We start from the raw sequence: 19,487 nt of genomic DNA on the forward strand, positions 1-19,487 counted from the left end.
ATGCCATCATGTGGGATGTACCAAAGCAGCCCTAGTAGGGAGGGGCCACCTGCTGCCTAAACCTAAGAAACTACCTGTTGCAGAACACACCTCCCAAAAGAAGCATCAGCAGAGGCATAGCTGTCTATCTTATAAAGCCTGATGAATGAGTCTGGAGTAGACCATACCATCACCCTGCAAATATCTGCAAGAAAAGCATTAATTGTAAATGCAGCCATAGTGCCTGCAGACCTAGTAGAATGTGCTGTGATATTGCGAGGCATCTGAAGCTTGAGCATCTTGTAGGCCAGGGCAATGCTGGTGCGCAACCAAAAAAAAAGGTGGATTTAGCCACTTTTGTCTCCAGGGTTTTTGGATGATACAAACAAGGCTTCAGTTAGCTGTATGTCTTGGGTACAGAATAGGTAGACCTTGAGGGCTCTGCAGACATATAAAGAGTGCCAGTCTTTTTCAAGTGGATGAACGGGATTCGGGAAAAAGGATGGAAGTACAATGTCCTGGTTACAGTGAAACACAGAGCTAACTTTGGGTCGGAAAGATGGATCAGGATGTAAAATGACTGAGTCCTTATGAAATACACAGAGATGGCATGCTGAAGACAGTGCTCCCAACTCTGACACCCATCTTGCCAAAGTGACAGCAACTAGAAAAAGGACCTTTAAAGAAAGCACTCATAAGGGCACGGTGAGGGGCTCAAATGGGGGACGCTGCAGTGCTTGCTGCACCTTCTGTAAGCTCCAGGGTGGAAAATGATGACACACTGTCAGTAAAAGCAAAGAAGCTCCCTTCAAAAACGTTTAATCAGAGGATGAGAGCCCATGGGAATACTCGATGAATTAACAGCTAAAACTGAAGAGATAGCAGAGACTTGGTGATGCAAGGTGTTAGGCTTCAGTCCCATCTTCAAACCTTTGTGAAGGAACTGTAAGATCTATTGGACAGTGGCTTTGGAGGGTCGGAGACCACAGAAGGCACACCAGCTGGAAAATGCAGACCACGTGCTCTGGTTAATGTAATTAGTCGACGGCCATCTCAAGGCCAGAATGGTATCAATAACCTCCTGCAATAGACCTATACGGATCAGCTGTGTCCACTCAAACACCAAGCCATCATACTCAGCCAGTCGGGATCCGGATGCCAGATCGGTCCCTGTGAGAGAAGGTCAGGTCTCAGTGGCAGCCTCCAAGGATCTGCAACTGATAGGAGAGAAGATCTGAGAACCACGGATGGCATAGCCAATACGGAGCTAGTAGAACCAATTGAACCTGTTTGTGCCAAAGCTTCCTCAGTGTTCTGCCTAGCAGGGGAACAGGAGGGAAAACATATAGGAGGCTGTCCAGCCAAGGAGTCAGAAGAGCGTCTATGGACTCAGCTTTTGCCTGTGAATACCTCGAGAAGAACCGGGGAGATTAAGCATTGTGGCTCATGGCAAACATCCACAGTCAGATTGCTGAAGCTGTGTTGGAGAAGACGAAACACTGCCGGATGTAGCCTCCACTCCCCTGGAATCACTTGCTGCCTGCTGAGCCAGTCTGCAGGGATGTTCAGAACCCTGCTGAGGTGTTCTGCCCTCAAGGACAGCAGGTGTCTCTCGGCCCAATTGAATATAAGAGTGGTCTCCACTTGAACGGTTTGAGACCTAGTGACCCCTTGCTGGTTCAACTGCAATTTCACGCAGGGGTTGTCTGTTCGAATCAGGATATGGGTCCGATGGAACAGTGGCTGGAAGTGACAAAGGGCCAGTTTATGGGGTGACCCCTCTGATGCAGACCAGGTGCCTTGAGTGAAACGAAAGTTGCAGGGGGGGCCCAACTGACCACACTGATTTCCATTGTAATTATAGTCCTGTCCAGATCTCAGAATGGAGCCCCCTTTTGGAGATTCCAAGTTGAGGACCACCACTGGAAGGAAGATCGCAGTGAAGGGGAAAGAAGAATCTCCCAGTGCTTGGAATTGACAATGTCCAACTGAAATGACAATAAGGTCGATTGGAGATGATGAGTATGATGTCAAGTCCAAGGAACAATATGAATGGTTGATACAAACTTCCCCAGGGCTTTCACCAGTAACATAACATCTGCTGCCAATTGGCATATCAGAAGCCATGCCATGTCCTTGATCACTGAGATCTGCTCAGGCGACAGGAAGACCATGCCTTGAACCATGTCCAGGATGGCTCCCAGGTGCTGTAGTTGTTGAGTAGAAGAAAGATGACTTTTTTCAAAGGTGACTAAAACCCCATGCTCTGTCAGGGTTGCGAGAGTGCAACAAACATGAATTACAGCCCAATCCATAGATTCTGCCTGGACCAGAAAGTTGTCCAGATATGAGTAAATGTGGACACCTTGGAGATGAAGGTGGGCAACCAGACCTACTATCACCTTCGCAAACACTCTCAGAGCCGATGAGAGACTGAACGGCAGGGCCTAGTATTGGAAATGGTGCTGGCCAAATGCAAACCTCAGGAAGCATCTGTGGGCAGGACAGTTTGGAACATGGAGATATGCCTCCTTCAGATCGATGGATGCCAGGAAGTCCACCTCCTGTAGAGCCTCTATGATCAAGGCCAGGGACTTCATTTTGAAGCAATGATATCTCACAAATCTGTTCATGAACCTGAGGGCTATAACAGCCCTCCATGAAAGATCTCTCTTTGGAACTACAAACAGAATGGAGTAGACCCCCGCATACCATTCAGCCGGTGGCACTGGTTCTATGGCGCCTAAGTCCTGAAGATGCTGTATGGCTTCCTCCATTATCATCCACCTCCCCAGAGAGTGGGATGGGGGGTAGGAAAGAAACCCATTTGGGGGAAGTAGCCAAAACTCTATTGCATAGCTGTACAATATGAGATCTCTTACCCAAGAGTTCATTGTTAAACATTGCCAATTTTCTGTGGTGGAGTAATCTGCCTCCGACAGGTATGGCATCAGTATTGCCTCTGTAGATGACCTCCCCTTCCAGAGGATGAGGAAGAGGAACCGGGCCTGCCCTGGTGCTGAGAACAGCCCTGGAATCACTGTTTGAACAAAGGGCCTTTGGAGGATCAAAAATCATGGCCCCTCCCTCCAGGTCGCATTCCTTGAAATGGCTGAAAGGAACAGTATAGGGCAAATTTTCTAAACAGCGTCCAGTCTTCCAGCTTCCATATTCATGGCTAAGACTGGCTTGCACTTATCCTTAGGATCCACCAACATGAATGTGTGCCCTTGTAAGCCTTTGAAAGATTGACTCGGGCAGTAGTATCTGCATCCCAATGCTGGAGCCACAGCATCATCCGTGCTACCATCCCTGCTGACATAGCACATGCCACAAACTGTGACACATCCAGGGTGGCATCCGCCACAAAAGCTGCTGACTTATGGAGCTTCACAAGAGCCCTTCTCATCTTGGCAGAATCAGGATTGTCCTGGAGCTAATTCAACCACATCATGGAAGCTCCAGTAAATATTGACGCTGTGCAAGAAGACCACATAGAGTAGGCCATTACATCATGGTTCTTATGAAGTGCAAGGTCCAGTCTCTGTTCAGACGGGTCCTTGAATTGGGAGTGGAGACTTGGTGACCAAACCTGAAATTGGCTCATCCACTGCCAGAATCTTCAGACGATTCATAAAGGTTGTAACCAAGGAATAGTGTTTATTAGCCAAGGCTGAAACCTGTCTAGCATGCAGAGGGTGAGCGCATTCCTCCTTTGCCAGCTTATCGAGGGGGTCTGGAACAGGAAGAGAATGTACTGCAGACTTTGGAGTTCCCAGAACCTTGGAGGAGGTGTTGGTTCAGACAGAGCAGATTAGAGACCCAGGGTTTCCAATGTCCTATGAAAAATGGTAAAAAATGGGCTGAGTCAAAGTGACACTGAGAAGTATCCTCCACCTCTGATTCACAGCTCCAATCATTCCCTTTGGTCTCGAGTGGAATGGAGAGTTCCACTGATGGTGCCACATCACCTATGGCTCTGCCTCTGGTGGTATCAAAGGAGTTCGGAGAGACCGCTTGACCTTCATCTGAATGGCAGTGAGGAGTAGTGGACCTGGCATGAAGTTGTGCACGAGGAAGGGCTCGAGAGTTTGGAAAGGACTGGAGCTGTGGCTGCACTGACAGGGAGCCCAGCAATGCCTCTTTCAGTTAAGAAACAAATTCAGGAGTCAACTGCAACCCAAGCAAAGATACTTGTGTGGTCAGCAGTGGACCAAGTTGTGGATCTGTAGTCAGTAGTTGTACCTGTTAAGGTAGTGATGTGACAGCAGCATCAGATTGGTGAATGGAAACTGCAGAAGACCCCAACCTGGCAGTGCCTGGGGACTGAGCCCTAGCCTCGGAAGTGGACTGACTGGCCATAGAGGGGAAACCCAATGACTGGTGAGCCAGCAGTGCAGACACAGGATGCTGATGATCAATGGAAGTCTGAAATGGAAAACCGTCAAAAGTCCTCATTTAATGATACAGCTGGAGAGTGAAAGAGGGCTGTCAGACTCTCTTGACCTGTAACAGAGGCCTCTGAATGAGTCTCCTCCACAGCAATGGTAGCCATAGTAGAGGGCACTTCTAGTGAGTTTGGAAGAGACACATACCATGCCCACCTAGTGGCTAGCTGAGTAGAGGAGTACTTAGTTTTGGCAACAGCCTTAGAATGGTGTTTGGAAGCCATGTGCTTTGGTGCCTGGGCCTTCATCTCAGAAAGAAGGTTGAGTTGAGGCATTGTGGCAACTGTGCAAAGCTGACCTACATCAGAGGGCTGGTCAAGAGGATACACAATTGGTGATTGGTTTGCCGTGGCATACACACACATACACAATAGAGAGGTGCAGTATCTGAAATCCAACACACATGCTAGAAGAGAGGTGCAGTGATTGTAGCAATTTGAAAAACACACACAATAGAGGGGTGTGGTGAATTGGAGGCCCAGTTGTTGTTGTTGTTATGTGCCTCCAAGTCGACTACGACTTATGGCGACCCTATGAATCAGTGACCTCCAAGAGCATCTGTCACGAACCACCCTGTTCAGATCTTGTAAGTTCAGGTCTGTGGCTTCCTTTATGGAATCCATCCATCTCTTGTTTGGCCTTCCTCTTTTTCTACTTCCTTCTGTTTTTCCAAGCATTATCTTTTCTAATGAATCATGTCCTCATGATGTGTCCAAAGTATGACAACCTCAGTTTCATCATTTTAGCTTCTAGTGATAGTTCTGGTTTCATTTGTTCTAACACCCAATTATTTGTCTTTTTTGCAGTCCATGGCATCCGCAAAGCTCTTCTCCAACACCACATTTCAAATGAGTTGATTTTTCTCTTATCCGCTTTTTTCACTGTCCAACTTTCACATCCATACATAGAGATTGGGAATACCATGGTCTGAATGACCCTGACTTTAGTGTTCAGTGATACATCTTTGCATTTGAGGACCTTTTCTAGTTCTCTCATAACTGCCCTCCCCAGACCTAGCCTTCTTCTGATTTCTTGACTGTTGTCTCCATTTTGGTTAATGACTGTGCCAAGGTATTGATAATCCTTGACAAGTTCCATGTCCTCGTTGTCAACTTTAAAGTTACATAAATCGTCTGTTGTCATTACTTTAGTCTTTTTGACGTTCAGGTGTAGTCCTGCTTTTGTGCTTTCCTCTTTAACTTTCATCAGTGTTCGTTTTAAATCATTACTGGTTTCTGCTAGTAGTATGGTATCGTCTGCATATCTTAAATTCTTGATATTTCTCCCTCCAATTTTCACACCTCCTTCATCTTGGTCCAATCCTGCTTTTCGTATGATATTTTCTGCGTATAGATTAAACCAATAGGGTGATAAAACACACCCCTGTTTCACACCCTTTCCAATTGGGAACCAATCCATTTCTCCATATTCTGTCCTTACAGTAGCCTCTTGTCCAGAGTATAGGTTGTGCATCAGGACAATCAGATGCTGTGGCACCCCCATTTCTTTTACAGCATTCCATGGTTTTTCGTGATCTACACAGTCAAAGGCTTTGCTGTAATCTATAAAGCACAGGGTGATTTTCTTCTGAAATTCCTTGCTCCGTTCCATTATCCAACGTATGTTTGCAATATGATCTCTGGCGCCTCTTCCCTTTCTAAATCCAGCTTGGACGTCTGGCATCTCTCGCTCCATATATGGTAACAGCCTTTGTTGTAGAATCTTGAGCATTACTTTACTTGCATGGGATATTAAGGCAATAGTTGGATAATTACTGCATTCCCTGGGATCCCCTTTCTTTGGAATTGGGATGTATACTGAACGCTTCCAGTCTGTGGGCCATTGTTTAGTTTTCCATATTTCTTGACAGATTTTACTCAAAATTTGGACTGATTCAGTCTCAGTAGCATGTAGCAACTCTATTGGTATGCCATCTATTCCTGGTGATTTGGTTCTTCCAAGTATTTTAAGAGCAGCTTTCAGCTCACATTCTAAAATTTCTGGTTTTTTGTCATATGGTTCCTCTGTGAATGAATTTGTCGTCCTGGCATCTCTTTTATAGAGTTCTTCAGTGTATTGCTTCCATCTTCCTTTTATTTCATCTTGGTCATTCAGTGTGTTCCCCTATTGATTATTTAACATCCCTACTTTTGGTTTAAATTTCCCTTTCATTTCTCTAATCTTTTGGTACATGAATGAAATGTAACTGTCTTTCTGGAGGTGGGGGCTGTTGGCCACTCAGGAGTTTAGTGAGTATGTTTCCACAAAGACAGTTGAGAAACAGATATTTTGGGGTTAATCCAGCAGCCAAGATGTGCCAAGGTCAGATAGCAGATGTTGCTTGCCAAGGGCACTGTTTGTGATATAATGCTGGAGAAACCGAAAGCAAACTGTGGGGGGTGCAGTAGACCTCGGTGGGAGTTGGATTGAGAGAAGTCTGGAAGGAGCTGGAAAACCGTGTAATGCACAGACTAGGTGCAATAAAGACTCTTAATACTTTTTGCGTCTGAACCTGTCTTGTTTCTGACATCCAAGCAGGCTGGTGCTTTATGCTGAGCAGTGGGACTGGCTGAATTCCGCACAGCATGACAGGCTCTTGTTCTACCCTTTTTGTTGTCCTCTTCTATTTCTATACAGTAACTATTGTAATAGTTCTCTTTGTCCCTACGTACTAGTCGCTGTATTGTTGCATTTAGTGTTCTAACTGTGTTTCTATCTCCTTTTGCTTTTGCTTTCCTTCTCTCTTTAACCATTTGAAGAATTTCTTCAGTCATCCATTGGGGTCTTTCTCTCTTTTTAACTAGAGGTATTGTCTTTTTGCATTCTTCTCTGATAAAGTCTCTGACTTCATTCCATAGTTCTTCTGGTTCTCTGTCAACTAAGTTTAAAGCCTCAAACCTGTTCCTTATTTGATCTTTATATGCTTCTGGGATGTTATTTAAATTGTATTTTGGCGTTATGATTGCTTGGTTGGTCTTCTTTAGCTTTACTCTGATTTTCTATATGACCAGTTCATGATCTGTACCGCAGTCTGCTCCTGGTCTTGTTTTTGCAGAAAGTATGGAACTTCTCCACCTTCTGCTACCAATTATATAATCAATTTGATTCCTATATTGACCATTTGGTGATTTCCACGTGCATAGTCATCTTTTCGGTTGTTCAAAAAATGTGTTCGCAAGAAACAAATTATTGGCTTCACAGAATTCAATAAGTCTTTCTTTCTCCTGCTTCGTTTCTGTCTCCTAAGCCCCATTTCCCCACGATTCCTAATTCTTCTCTGTTCTCTACTTTTGCATTCCAATCCCCCATGATTATCAGCACATCTTGTTTTGGTATGTGATCAGTTTCTTCCTGTACTGCATAAAATCTCTCCAATTCCTCTTCTTCTGCGTTTGCCATCGGAGCATAGACTTGGATGATGGTTATGTTGATAGGTTTCCCATTTAATCTCATTGACGTAACTTGCTCAGACCTTGTGTTGTAGCTTCTAATTGCTCTTGCTACATCACTTCTCACTATTAAAGCAATCCCATTTCTTCTTAATTTCTCATTTCCGGCATAAAATATTTTGTAGTTGCCTGATTGGAAATGTCCCATTCCCATCTATTTTAGTTCGCTCACACCAAGTATTGTAATGTTGATGTGTTCCATTTCTTGCTTGACAATTTCTAACTTTCCCTGGTACATGCTTCTCACATTCCATGTTCCTATTGTGTGAGTCATACAACTCCGGACTCTCCTTTTGCATCTGTGCACATCAGCCTGGGGTTCCTTTCGGCTTTGACCCAGCTGCGTCATTAGTCACAACGCTACTCGTACTTGTCCTTTGTTCTTCCCCAGTAGCTCGGTGAGTGCCTTCTGACCTGGGGGGTCTCATCTTCCAGCACTTTCTTGTGTTGCATTTTGGATACTCTGTTCCTAGGGTTTTTGTGGTAAGAGATATTCAGAGAACATAAGAACATAAGAACATAAGAAGAGCCTGCTGGATCAGGCCAGTGGCCCATCTAGTCCAGCATCCTGTTCTCACAGTGGCCAACCAGGTGCCTGGGGGAAGCCCGCAAGCAGGACCCGAGTGCAAGAACACTCTCCCCTCCGGAGGCTTCCGGCAACTGGTTTTCAGAAGCATGCTGCCTCTGACTAGGGTGGCAGAGCACAGCCATCATGGCTAGTAGCCATTGATAGCCCTGTCCTCCATGAATTTGTCTAATCTTCTTTTAAAGCCATCCAAGCTGGTGGCCATTACTGCATCTTGTGGGAGCAAATTCCATAGTTTAACTATGCACTGAGTAAAGAAGTACTTCCTTTTGTCTGTCCTGAATCTTCCAACATTCAGCTTCTTTGAATGTCCATGAGTTCTAGTATTATGAGAGAGGGAGAAGAACTTTTCTCTATCCACTTTCTCAATGCCATGCATAATTTTATACACTTCTATCATGTCTCCTCTGACCCGCCTTTTCTCTAAACTAAAAAGCCCCAAATGCTGCAACCTTTCCTCGTAAGGGAGTCGCTCCATCCCCTTGATCATTCTGGCTGCCCTCTTCTGAACCTTTTCCAACTCTATAATATCCTTTCTGAGATGAGGCGACCAGAACTGTACACAGTATTCCAAATGCGGCCGCACCATAGATTTATACAATGGCATTATGATATCGGCTGTTTTATTTTCAATACCTTTCCTAATTATCGCTAGCATGGAATTTGCCTTTTTCACAGCTGCCGCACACTGGGTCGACATTTTCATCGTGCTGTCCACTACAACCCCGAGGTCTCTCTCCTGGTCGGTCACCGCCAGTTCAGACCCCATGAGCGTATATGTGAAATTAAGATTTTTTGCTCCAATATGTATAATTTTACACTTGTTTATATTGAATTGCATTTGCCATTTTTCTGCCCATTCACTCAGTTTGGAGAGGTCTTTTTGGAGCTCTTCGCAATCCCTTTTTGTTTTAACAACCCTGAACAATTTAGTGTCATCAGCAAACTTGGCCACTTCACTGCTCACTCCTAATTCTAGGTCATTAATGAATAAGTTGAAAAGTACAGGTCCCAATACCGATCCTTGAGGGACTCCACTTTCTACAGCCCTCCATTGGGAGAACTGTCCGTTTATTCCTACTCTCTGCTTTCTGCTTCTTAACCAATTTCTTATCCACAAGAGGACCTCTCCTCTTATTCCATGACTGCTAAGCTTCCTCAGAAGCCTTTGGTGAGGTACCTTGTCAAACGCTTTTTGAAAGTCTAAGTACACTATGTCTACTGGATCACCTCTATCTATATGCTTGTTGACACTCTCAAAGAATTCTAATAGGTTACTGAGACAGGACTTTCCCTTGCAGAAGCCATGCTGGCTCTGCTTCAGCAAGGCTTGTTCTTCTATGTGCTTAGTTAATCTAGCTTTAATCATACTTTCTACCAGTTTTCCAGGGACAGAAGTTAAGCTAACTGGCCTGTAATTTCCGGGATCCCCTCTGGATCCCTTTTTGAAGATTGGCGTTACATTTGCCACTTTCCAGTCCTCAGGCACGGAGGAGGACCCAAGGGACAAGTTACATATTTTAGTTAGCAGATCAGCAATTTCACATTTGAGTTCTTTGAGAACTCTCGGGTGGATGCCATCCGGGCCCGGTGATTTGTCAGTTTTTATATTGTCCATTAAGCTTAGAACTTCCTCTCTCGTTACCACTATTTGTCTCAGTTCCTCAGAATCCCTTCCTGCAAATGTTAGTTCAGGTTCAGGGATCTGCCCTATATCTTCCACTGTGAAGACAGATGCAAAGAATTCATTTAGCTTCTCTGCAATCTCCTTATCGTTCTTTAGTACACCTTTGACTCCCTTATCATCCAAGGGTCCAATTGTCTCCCTAGATGGTCTCCCGCTTTGAATGTATTTATAGAATTTTTTGTTGTTGGTTTTTATGTTCTTAGCAATGTGCTCCTCAAATTCTTTTTTAGCATCCCCTATTGTCTTCTTGCATTTCTTTTGCCAGAGTTTGTGTTCTTTTTTATTTTCTTCATTTGGACAAGGCTTCCATTTTTTGAAGGAAGACTTTTTGCCTCTAAGAGCTTCGTTGACTTTGCTTGTTAACCATGCTGGCATCTTCTTGGCCCTAGCGGTACCTTTTCTGGTCTGCGTTATGCACTCCAGTTGAGCTTCTAATATAGTGTTTTTAAACAACTTCCAAGCATTTTCTAGTGATGTGACCCTCTGGACTTTGTTTTTCAGCTTTCTTTTTACCAATCCCCTCATTTTTGTGAAGTTTCCTCTTTTGAAGTCAAATGTGACTGTGTTGGATTTTCTTGGCAATTGGCCAGTTACATGTATGTTTAATTTAATAGCACTGTGGTCACTGCTCCCAATCGGTTCAACAACACTTACATCTCGCACCAGGTCCCGGTCCCCACTGAGGATTAAGTCCAGGGTTGCCGTCCCTCTGGTCGGTTCCATTACCAACTGGTCTAGGGAATAGTCATTTAGAATATCTAGAAATTTTGCTTCTTTGTCATGACTGGAACACATATGCAGCCAGTCTATGTCCGGGTAGTTGAAGTCACCCATTACTACCACATTTCCTAGTTTGGATGCTTCCTCAATTTCATATCTCATCTCCAGGTCTCCCTGAGCATTTTGATCAGGGGGACGATAGATCGTTCCCAGTATTAAGTCCCTCCTGGGGCATGGTATCACCACCCACAACGATTCTGTGGAGGAGTCTGCCTCTTTTGGGGTTTCGAGGTTGCTGGATTCAATGCCTTCTTTCACGTATAGAGCGACTCCGCCACCAATACGTCCTTCCCTGTCCTTCCGATATAGTTTATATCCAGGGATAACCGTATCCCACTGGTTTTCTCCATTCCACCAGGTCTCCGTTATGCTCACTATATCAATGCTCTCCTCTAAGACCAAGCACTCCAGTTCTCCCATCTTGGTTCGGAGGCTCCTAGCATTAGCGTACAGGCACTTGTAAGCAGTGTCTCTCTTCAAGTGTCTTTGGCACTTGTGGTTAGGCCTGTGGTAATTTTGCTCTTCTGAATTTATATCCTGTGCCCCTGCTCTCACAATGCCTACTTCTAGGCCTACCCCTTTTAAAATTTCATCATTTCTTTGGTTTTTATCCCAGGGGGGAGGTTTATTCCGAACCGGAGCTTTCTCAGCTCCTGTCGGGTTTCCCCCCTCAGTCAGTTTAAAAGCTGCTCTGCCACCTTTTTAATTTTAAGTGCCAGCAGTCTGGTTCCATTCTGGTTCAAGTGGAGCCCGTCCCTTTTGTACAGGCCCGGCTTGTCCCAAAAAGTTCCCCAGTGCCTAACAAATCCAAACCCTTCCACCCGACACCATCGTCTCATCCACGCATTGAGACTGCGAAGCTGGGCCTGTCTGGCTGGTCCTGCGCGTGGAACCGGTAGCATTTCAGAGAAAGCCACCTTGGAGGTCCTGGCTTTCAGCATCCTACCTAGCAACCTAAATTTTGCTTCCAGGACCTCACGGCTGCATTTCCCCATGTCGTTGGTGCCAACGTGCACCACGACCACTGACTCCTTCCCAGCACTGTCTACCAAACTATCTAAACGACGGGCGATATCCGCAACCTTCGCACCAGGCAGGCAAAACACCTTGCGGTCTACACGCCCATCACACACCCCACTGCCTATGTTCCTAATGATCGAATCACCCACTACAAGGATTCCTCCAGCCCCTGGAGATATATCCTCGGCACGAGAGGATAGCTGCTCATCCCCCAAGGAATGGGTCCCTTCTAAGGGATCGTTTCCCTCTTCCTCAGCTGGATGCTCTCCTTCCCCGAGACCATCGTTGTCCATGATAGCAGGAGAGCTATCATCGTTGGAGTGGGACACAGCTATAACGTCCCTGAAGGCCTCCTCCACACACCTCTCTGCCTCTCTCAGCTTTTCCAGGTCCACCACCTTGGCCTCAAGGAAATGAAGTCATTCCCGGAGAGCCAGGAGCTCATTGCACCGAGAGCACACCCACGACTTCTGTCCAACAGGCAGATAGTCGTACATGATGCAGGCGGTGCAAAACACTGGAAAGCCCCCACACCCCTGCTGGCTTCTTACCTGCATAGTTTTGTTTAAGGTTTATTACGTCAATGGGTTGGAGACTGCGGTTTAGTTGAGGTCAGGGAACAGACGGGCAGAGTGGGGGGCCCTGGCCTCCTCGCCCTGCTGCCGAACTCGCTCTGCTGCTTAACTCGCCTTGATGCTTTGTTATCTGGGGCTCCCTCTAGCTCGTGGAGCAGGCTCCCTCGCTAGGGTGTTCTGACTTTATATGTGTGGCTGGTTCCTCCCAGCTACTGCTGCCAGCCAATGATGTGTTACTTGAGGCTGATGGCTCAACTATCAGCTGGGGCTTAACTCTTTAGGATTATCTCAGGCTTCCTTCCTTTGAAGGCAGGAAGACAGGCTTCCTTCCTGAGCGAGGGGCAGGGCTGTTTAAGCTTTTGGCTGCTTTTAATCTAATCTTATCTAATCTTATCTAATCTTAATCTAATCTTAATCTAATCTTAATCTAATCTTAATCTAATCTTAATCTAATCTTAATCTTATCTTAATCTAATCTTAATCTAATCTTTAATGGTGGTCTACCATTGCCTTCCTCTGAGTTTGGATGCATCTTAGTCTGGTGTTTCAGCTTTGACCATTCCGCCTTGGGTGTCTCTGCTAGGAGGCTAGCCTCTTGGTCTAGACTCCTGACAGCATTGCTCTCAGCTTCTTCAACACACTCAACCCCCCCCACCATGTTAAGGTGTGCATCCAGAGAGGAGGTGGGGGTCCCCCAGACACACGCACATAGTAGAGGGGTATGATACAGCCGAGTGCACATTAGTACTCTTGCTTCTCTCTTGTTGTTTAGACACACACACACACACTTCCTGCCTTCAGCTGTAGTAGGGAAAGGGTAGGGGACAGACAAGATAATGGAGATGGAAGGAGTGCTAAACAAAAAGAGCAGAAAATACAAGAAAAAATGGCAGGGAATAAATAACAAATATGGTGAGTGGGGAGAGGAAGAAGGCAAAGAACAGCAAAATGGTGGCCAAGCAAAAAGGGTGGGAGAGGCCCAACTACCCAGAGCTGCAGCTGCGAGCTCCAAAGAATACCCACCACCAGGAGCCCCTGATAAAATCACATCTTCCCCAGCCAGAAACGGAGCCGCAGGGAGCAGCTGAAAGAGATGTGCCTGCTGCTGCTCCGGCAAAAAAGCAACAGGCACAAACAAGCCCCACTGATCAAGCGCCGCTGGTTGAAGCTGCAGCCACAAGCTCCAGTCAAGTGCCTCTGGACAGAGCCGCAGCTATGAGCTCAAGTCAAAAATGGGAAGATCTGGGCTCGCAGCAGTGAGCCCAAAAATGTCAAGGGAGACAGTGGGCTTTAATCAAGCACCGCCTGTCACAGCTGTAGCCACAAACTCCAGACAGAGATGGGGAAAATCAGGCCTGCAACCGCGAGCCTGAAAATGACATAAAGGAGACCTCCAGGGTCACAGCCGTGAGCCCTGTGAGATGAGGAAGACGGGCCAGGGTCAAAAAAGGAAAGACCTCCAGGCCGCAGCTGCGAGTCCTTCAAGGTGAGGAAGTCAGGTCAGGTCAAAAAGGAAAGACCAAACAGGGAGACCTGCAGGGCTGCCGCCACGAGCCCTGCAAGGTAGACAGTTTACTGAAAGAAGTGGAGAGAGCTAGAGTTCACTGCTGGGGCTGGGGAAGAAAAAAATCACCCCCACAGAAAAAATAAAAACACACATCTAAAAAACACAGTCTCTCCACTCCACACAATACACCCCGACACACAATCCTAAACACACAGACCAAACACACTATGGAGTCAACTCACTACAAGGAATAGGAGACAAGGATAAAGATAACAGCCTTGGAAGAAGACAAGAATGAACTGGAGTGGGACCAGAAGGAGCAGCTGGGGTATTGACTCCTTTGCATTCTTGCCTTCAGACGCCAGGAGGCGCTATAACTCACATGATGGCATGCTACCTGAGAAAAATATATGGACTCAGTAGGGACTGGCAACCAAAATAATATGTAGCACAATCTGACATTTGACAAGCTTCAATGCAAGAGGCACTTGCATGGTTGACACTTGGCAAATTCTTCCAAGGAGCCTCATAACAGATGAAGAGACAATGGTTACGTCTAAATATCAATGTCCTGTCAACAGAGAAGACCAGAGTGTATTGCACAACCAACACATGCAGAGAACAAGTCAGTCCCAATGAGGACTAAATGTTGGCAACATAATATCCTGATTTAAATGTCAGCTTGAGCACCACCTTATATCTGCGAAGAACCAAGAATGGACTAAGAACTATGTATGATGGACCTGAGCAAAAAGCATAGAGGCTGCCGCATGGAGGTAATGGCCATCAGGAAAGCAGCCTTGAATGTGAGCAATGACAGGTATCATAGGTAGTGGCTCAAAGGGTCTTGCAATCAATTGAGTGAGGACCATTGACAGGCTCTATAGTGATGGGAAAGCTTGAACAGGAGGGTAAAGATTCAACAGACCTTTCATAAATTGTTTCCCAATGCAAAAACAATATGATAGTCAAGAGAATGATGAAAAGCAGAAATAGATGTCAAATAAACTTGAAGGGATTATACTAATTCATTGGAGCTAACTTGATAGTGAAAAATAGGAATACTAGCTATTGAGTATCAAATCTATATTGCATTACAAACTCCAGGAAATGAGACCACTTGGCCGCATAAGAAGACTTTATAGATGATTGATGCTGCATTTCCATGATCCACATGAGGAAATTGCTTGTGAAGTGAGATCCAAAGCTGATGTTGTACTGAAGCCATAGGTTCAAGTGATGGTAACAGCTGTACTCCTGATGCTGAGGGTGGGTCTGCTCTCATGGAGGATGGTTTCATAGCCAGGTTAGAGAAGGCTGCTATAGTGCTGGTGACTTCTCCAGCAGTCAGTCATGATATAGACAGAAGAGAGGTAGAGCAGAATCATGTGGCCCATGAGGCTATGAAGACTTTGGCTACAGCCTTGCCAAGAGGGACTGGTCCTACAATGTTTCTCATAGCTAGCACAAGTGATTTTGGCATGCTTGTTGCACCAGTGGCTTCTTCCTCCATGACAGTGGCAAAGGAGCCCACTGGCACAGTATTAATGGAAATAAAACGAAATGCATGAACGGAAAGAAGAGAAAAGGAAAAAATAAAGAAAAAGGGTCTAGCACATATTCTCTTGGAGGAAAGCAAAAGCTAAAGTTCCTTCTGATGCTATTGCTATAGTTGTCAAGAAGGAACTGAGTTGGAAGGCAGCAGCGCAAATCCCTTTGAGCATGCACACTGAGGGCTGGGACAGGCTTCCTGCCAAAATTGCCCTATACAGCTCGGGACCAGGATACCTGAAAGACCGTCTTACCCCTTATATACCCAGTCGATCACTGTGCTCTGCAGGTGAGGGCCTCCTGCAGATACCATCTTATCAGGAGGTTCGTTCTGCACAATATAGGAAACGGACCTTTAGTGTGGTGGCACCTACCCTGTGGAATTCCCTCCCCTTGAATATTAGGCAAGCGCCATCTCCGCTATCTTTTCGGCACATTTTGAAGACTTTCTTCTTTCAACAAGCCTTTTAAGTTGAGACCTACCCCAGTCTGCATCTGTGTCAGAATTGTTTAATATGTTTTTAATAATGTTTTTAACCCCTTTTTAAGGTTGTTTTTAAAATGTTTTTAATGCTGTTTTGTCTTAATGTATTTTAAGATCTGTTTTTATGATGTTTTAAAGTGTTTTAGTGCTTTGTTTGCTGCCCTGGGCTCCTGCTGGGAGGAAGGGCGGGATACAAATTAAATAAATAAATAAATAATAAAATTATTTTGCCTAGCTCTAGACAGTTCTGGATATTGCTCAGCTCAGGTGCAGAGACCATATGTGGGATTTCATAGAGACCACAGAGAAGAACAAACAGAACATTGCTTCCCATTATATTTATCTGCAATTTTCTCTGCTTATTATCAAACTGAGTTGAAAATTCATGAAGATTTTTATACTTCCTGGTTGCTGCTGTTTGACCCAGCACTGTATTACATCTCATTCTCAGTTTCTTAAAATTTCAGTATCATTGCTGAGGGGAAAAAAGTTTTAAAATGTACATTAAAAGTGAATTATTTGTTTACTCCAATGTTTATATTTTAGGGAGGGAAAGGGATCCCAGGAAAGCCGCTCTCTTCATATAATCACACACTCTCTCTTGAGTTTCACACTCTGCAAGGAAGACTGAACCTACTGAACTTTGTTCTAGTTTACACCTCCTAGGCAAGATGTACCTGTGAAGGAACTGTTTCCTCCTCACTCACTCCATTCTTGCTGAACTACTTTTTAAGGGAAACAGGGAGATAAAATTGCCTTCAGGCATGTGGAAGGGGAGAGTAATGGGGGAAAATATCGAGAGGAGAGGATAATTCATTATAGTTGATATAGCAGAATTTGTCTTCACAGTGAGATTTTATGATACAAAATATACCCCAAATTTAGATGGATGCAGATTTTATATTATTTAACAAATGATATCAATTATACAACATATAAACAAGTAGAATTCTTTTACCAGGGCTAAACTTCTTTGTTTTTCAGCCAGTTTTTCATGTGCACGTTTTAGCAGCTCCTCTGCTTCGGCTACCTTCACTTGTTTTGGCTCGACAAACTAGATAAGAATATATACTTATAATTCAACATGAGTGAAAGAGAATGATTATATTGAGCTCCTTGGAAGAAGAGAAAAAAAATGCACATGTACCTACATAATAGGCACATTTATACTACACATTCCACTTGATATGAGGATTTCAGTAAAAGTGGCATTTCTGTGTTAAGTTCTTTTTTCCTATAATATTTGGGGAAATTAACCAATATTGTGACATCATTACACTGCATGTTCTCCTGTCCCCACTTACAACTTTACTTATAAGCATGAAAGAACTACACTTTATACTTAACATGGGAGGGTCACAGAAATAACATTCTTATTAATAGCCCCCCGCCCTGCCCCAAGTCTTCCCTGCAACTGTTAGGTATATTTACCCAAGTTGTGATGTTATCATGTTGTGCATTTTGTTGATTCTGTTATGTATCAGTGGTTGATGGGGACAGGAGAACATGCAGTGTAATGATATCACATTATTGGTAAGTGTGCCAAAATATTATAGGAAAAAAAGAACTTAGCTAACACAATTTCTTGCACAGGGCTAGATTAATCATAAGACTAAGTATGCAATAAAATAGGACTCCAGTCTAGACAAAATGTGGCTTTTACTGTATGTGAGAAAAAAAACACAGCTAAGAGATGCTCAGCAGTGACTGCTGGAGAGGAATCAAAGGACCAGGAAGTATGTGGGTGAATTAAGAAAGCCCACACAGTCCTGACACCTGATCGATGGATAAAAGGTGGCAGGTGAAGCAAGAGGGAAGGTCCCTCAGCAGAGAACAGGAGGACAATTCAAAGCAGAGAGCAGACACCCAAGAAGCAAGAGCCAGAAATACAGCCACCATGCACTGAGATCTCAGGAATTATTAGAAAGCCAAGTGCAAGGTGCATGATACATAATTTTATTTCCTGCCCATAGGCAATTCCATAACTATCATGTGAAGGGTTTAGTCTGGCTGATATGGGTCCCCAGGGCTCTCAGAACTCCAGTATGTCTCTTTTAGCCTTGGGAAGGCCGTCACTCTTCTGATATCAGGCTCTTTTCACAAAAAGAGCTAAACTTATATGTATTAAGGGTTTCATGGAGGACAGGGCTATCAATGGCTACTAGCCGTGATGGCTGTGCTGTACCACCCTAGTCAGAGGCAGCATGCTTCTGAAAACCAGCTGCCGGAAGCCTCAGGAGAGGAGAGTGTTCTTGCACTCGGGTCCTGCTTGCGGGCTTCCCCCAGGCACCTGGTTGGCCACTGTGAGAACAGGATGCTGGACTAGATGGGCCACTGGCCTGATCCAGCAGGCTCTTCTTATGTTCTTATGTTCTGTCATCCTGGTTCTCTTCTATAATGTAGGGCTCTCCCTGTGCTGGCTGCCTAATAATAACCACTGGCTTGCCACTGGAAGAGTATCTCCTTCCCCGAACTTCATTGCCTGTGTCACCTCTAGTTAACCTCTAGTTAAGCACCGCTTGTTTCCATTAGACTCCAGTGGGCTGTTTCCATTAGGCTCCTAATGTCCCACCCTCTTTCAGTGCTAGGATTCCTGTTTGCTTATTCCTTACATCAGCCACTTACTCACATACACACACTCTTCTAACTTCTTAGTTCCCCTTGCAGACAGGCTATCAGCAACAAACAATCCTCTGTTCAGTCACCACTTCTCTTTCAATCCCATTCAGAGGCTTTCTCCTTCTCTCTCTCCTTCCCTCCCTCTTTCCCTCTGTAAATATTTCTTTCTCATCACACAGTGTGGAGCTGTGACAATGTTCCCAGTTATGAAAAAAAAGATTTTGGTTACCTACATAGTATGAAGAGCAGAATATTACCAAGTGCAGATAAAGAGGAAAGTGTGACATGTGGGTTAGAGATGGACTTAGCTCCTAAATGCAGCTCATAATAAAACTTGAATGGCTGTGTTTGCATGTAATGCTAATCCATAAAGTTTAGTTTCATAAGTCATATGGTGCATGAGCTGTATACTGGTACATGCGGCCTGAGCACCACTGCTTTGCATTAATGGGTAGACAAACAGTGATGGGAATAAGGCAGCCTGACATCTGAACCAGGGATCATGGTTTGTTTCATTCTAACTACAATTGCTAGCCAGCCTGAAACTATAGTTTGTTGATGGCTTAGCTGCAGTTGTGTTTTGTAAGGACAAAAGAAACCATGATCCCAGGTTTGGTCATCATGCTAAGCTATCTCCATCATGGTTTGTTTGCTTCTCCTTTTGTATGAGTGGGTAAAGTGGCAATGTTCGGGCTGCAACCAATTACCAATTGCCAAATACCAATGGAACCAATTACCTAAGGAGGTAGTGGCCTCTCTGACACTGGAGGCATTCAAGAGGCAGCTTGGGAATGCTTTGATT

General features: G+C 44.8%; 1 protein-coding gene across 1 annotated transcript in view; it reads right to left on the reverse strand.

Annotated features, from left to right (window-relative positions):
- DNAH14 (dynein axonemal heavy chain 14) overlaps nt 1–19,487 on the reverse strand; it is a 472,613-nt gene that overhangs the window by 71,223 nt on the left and 381,903 nt on the right. Inside the window, exon 66 of the mRNA XM_061626120.1 lies at nt 17,025–17,120. Within this exon, the coding sequence (XP_061482104.1) occupies nt 17,025–17,120 (96 nt within the window). The remainder of the gene's footprint in view (nt 1–17,024; nt 17,121–19,487) is intronic.

This window comes from Rhineura floridana, chromosome 4, assembly GCF_030035675.1.
Source record: "Rhineura floridana isolate rRhiFlo1 chromosome 4, rRhiFlo1.hap2, whole genome shotgun sequence".
NCBI lineage: Eukaryota > Metazoa > Chordata > Lepidosauria > Squamata > Rhineuridae > Rhineura > Rhineura floridana.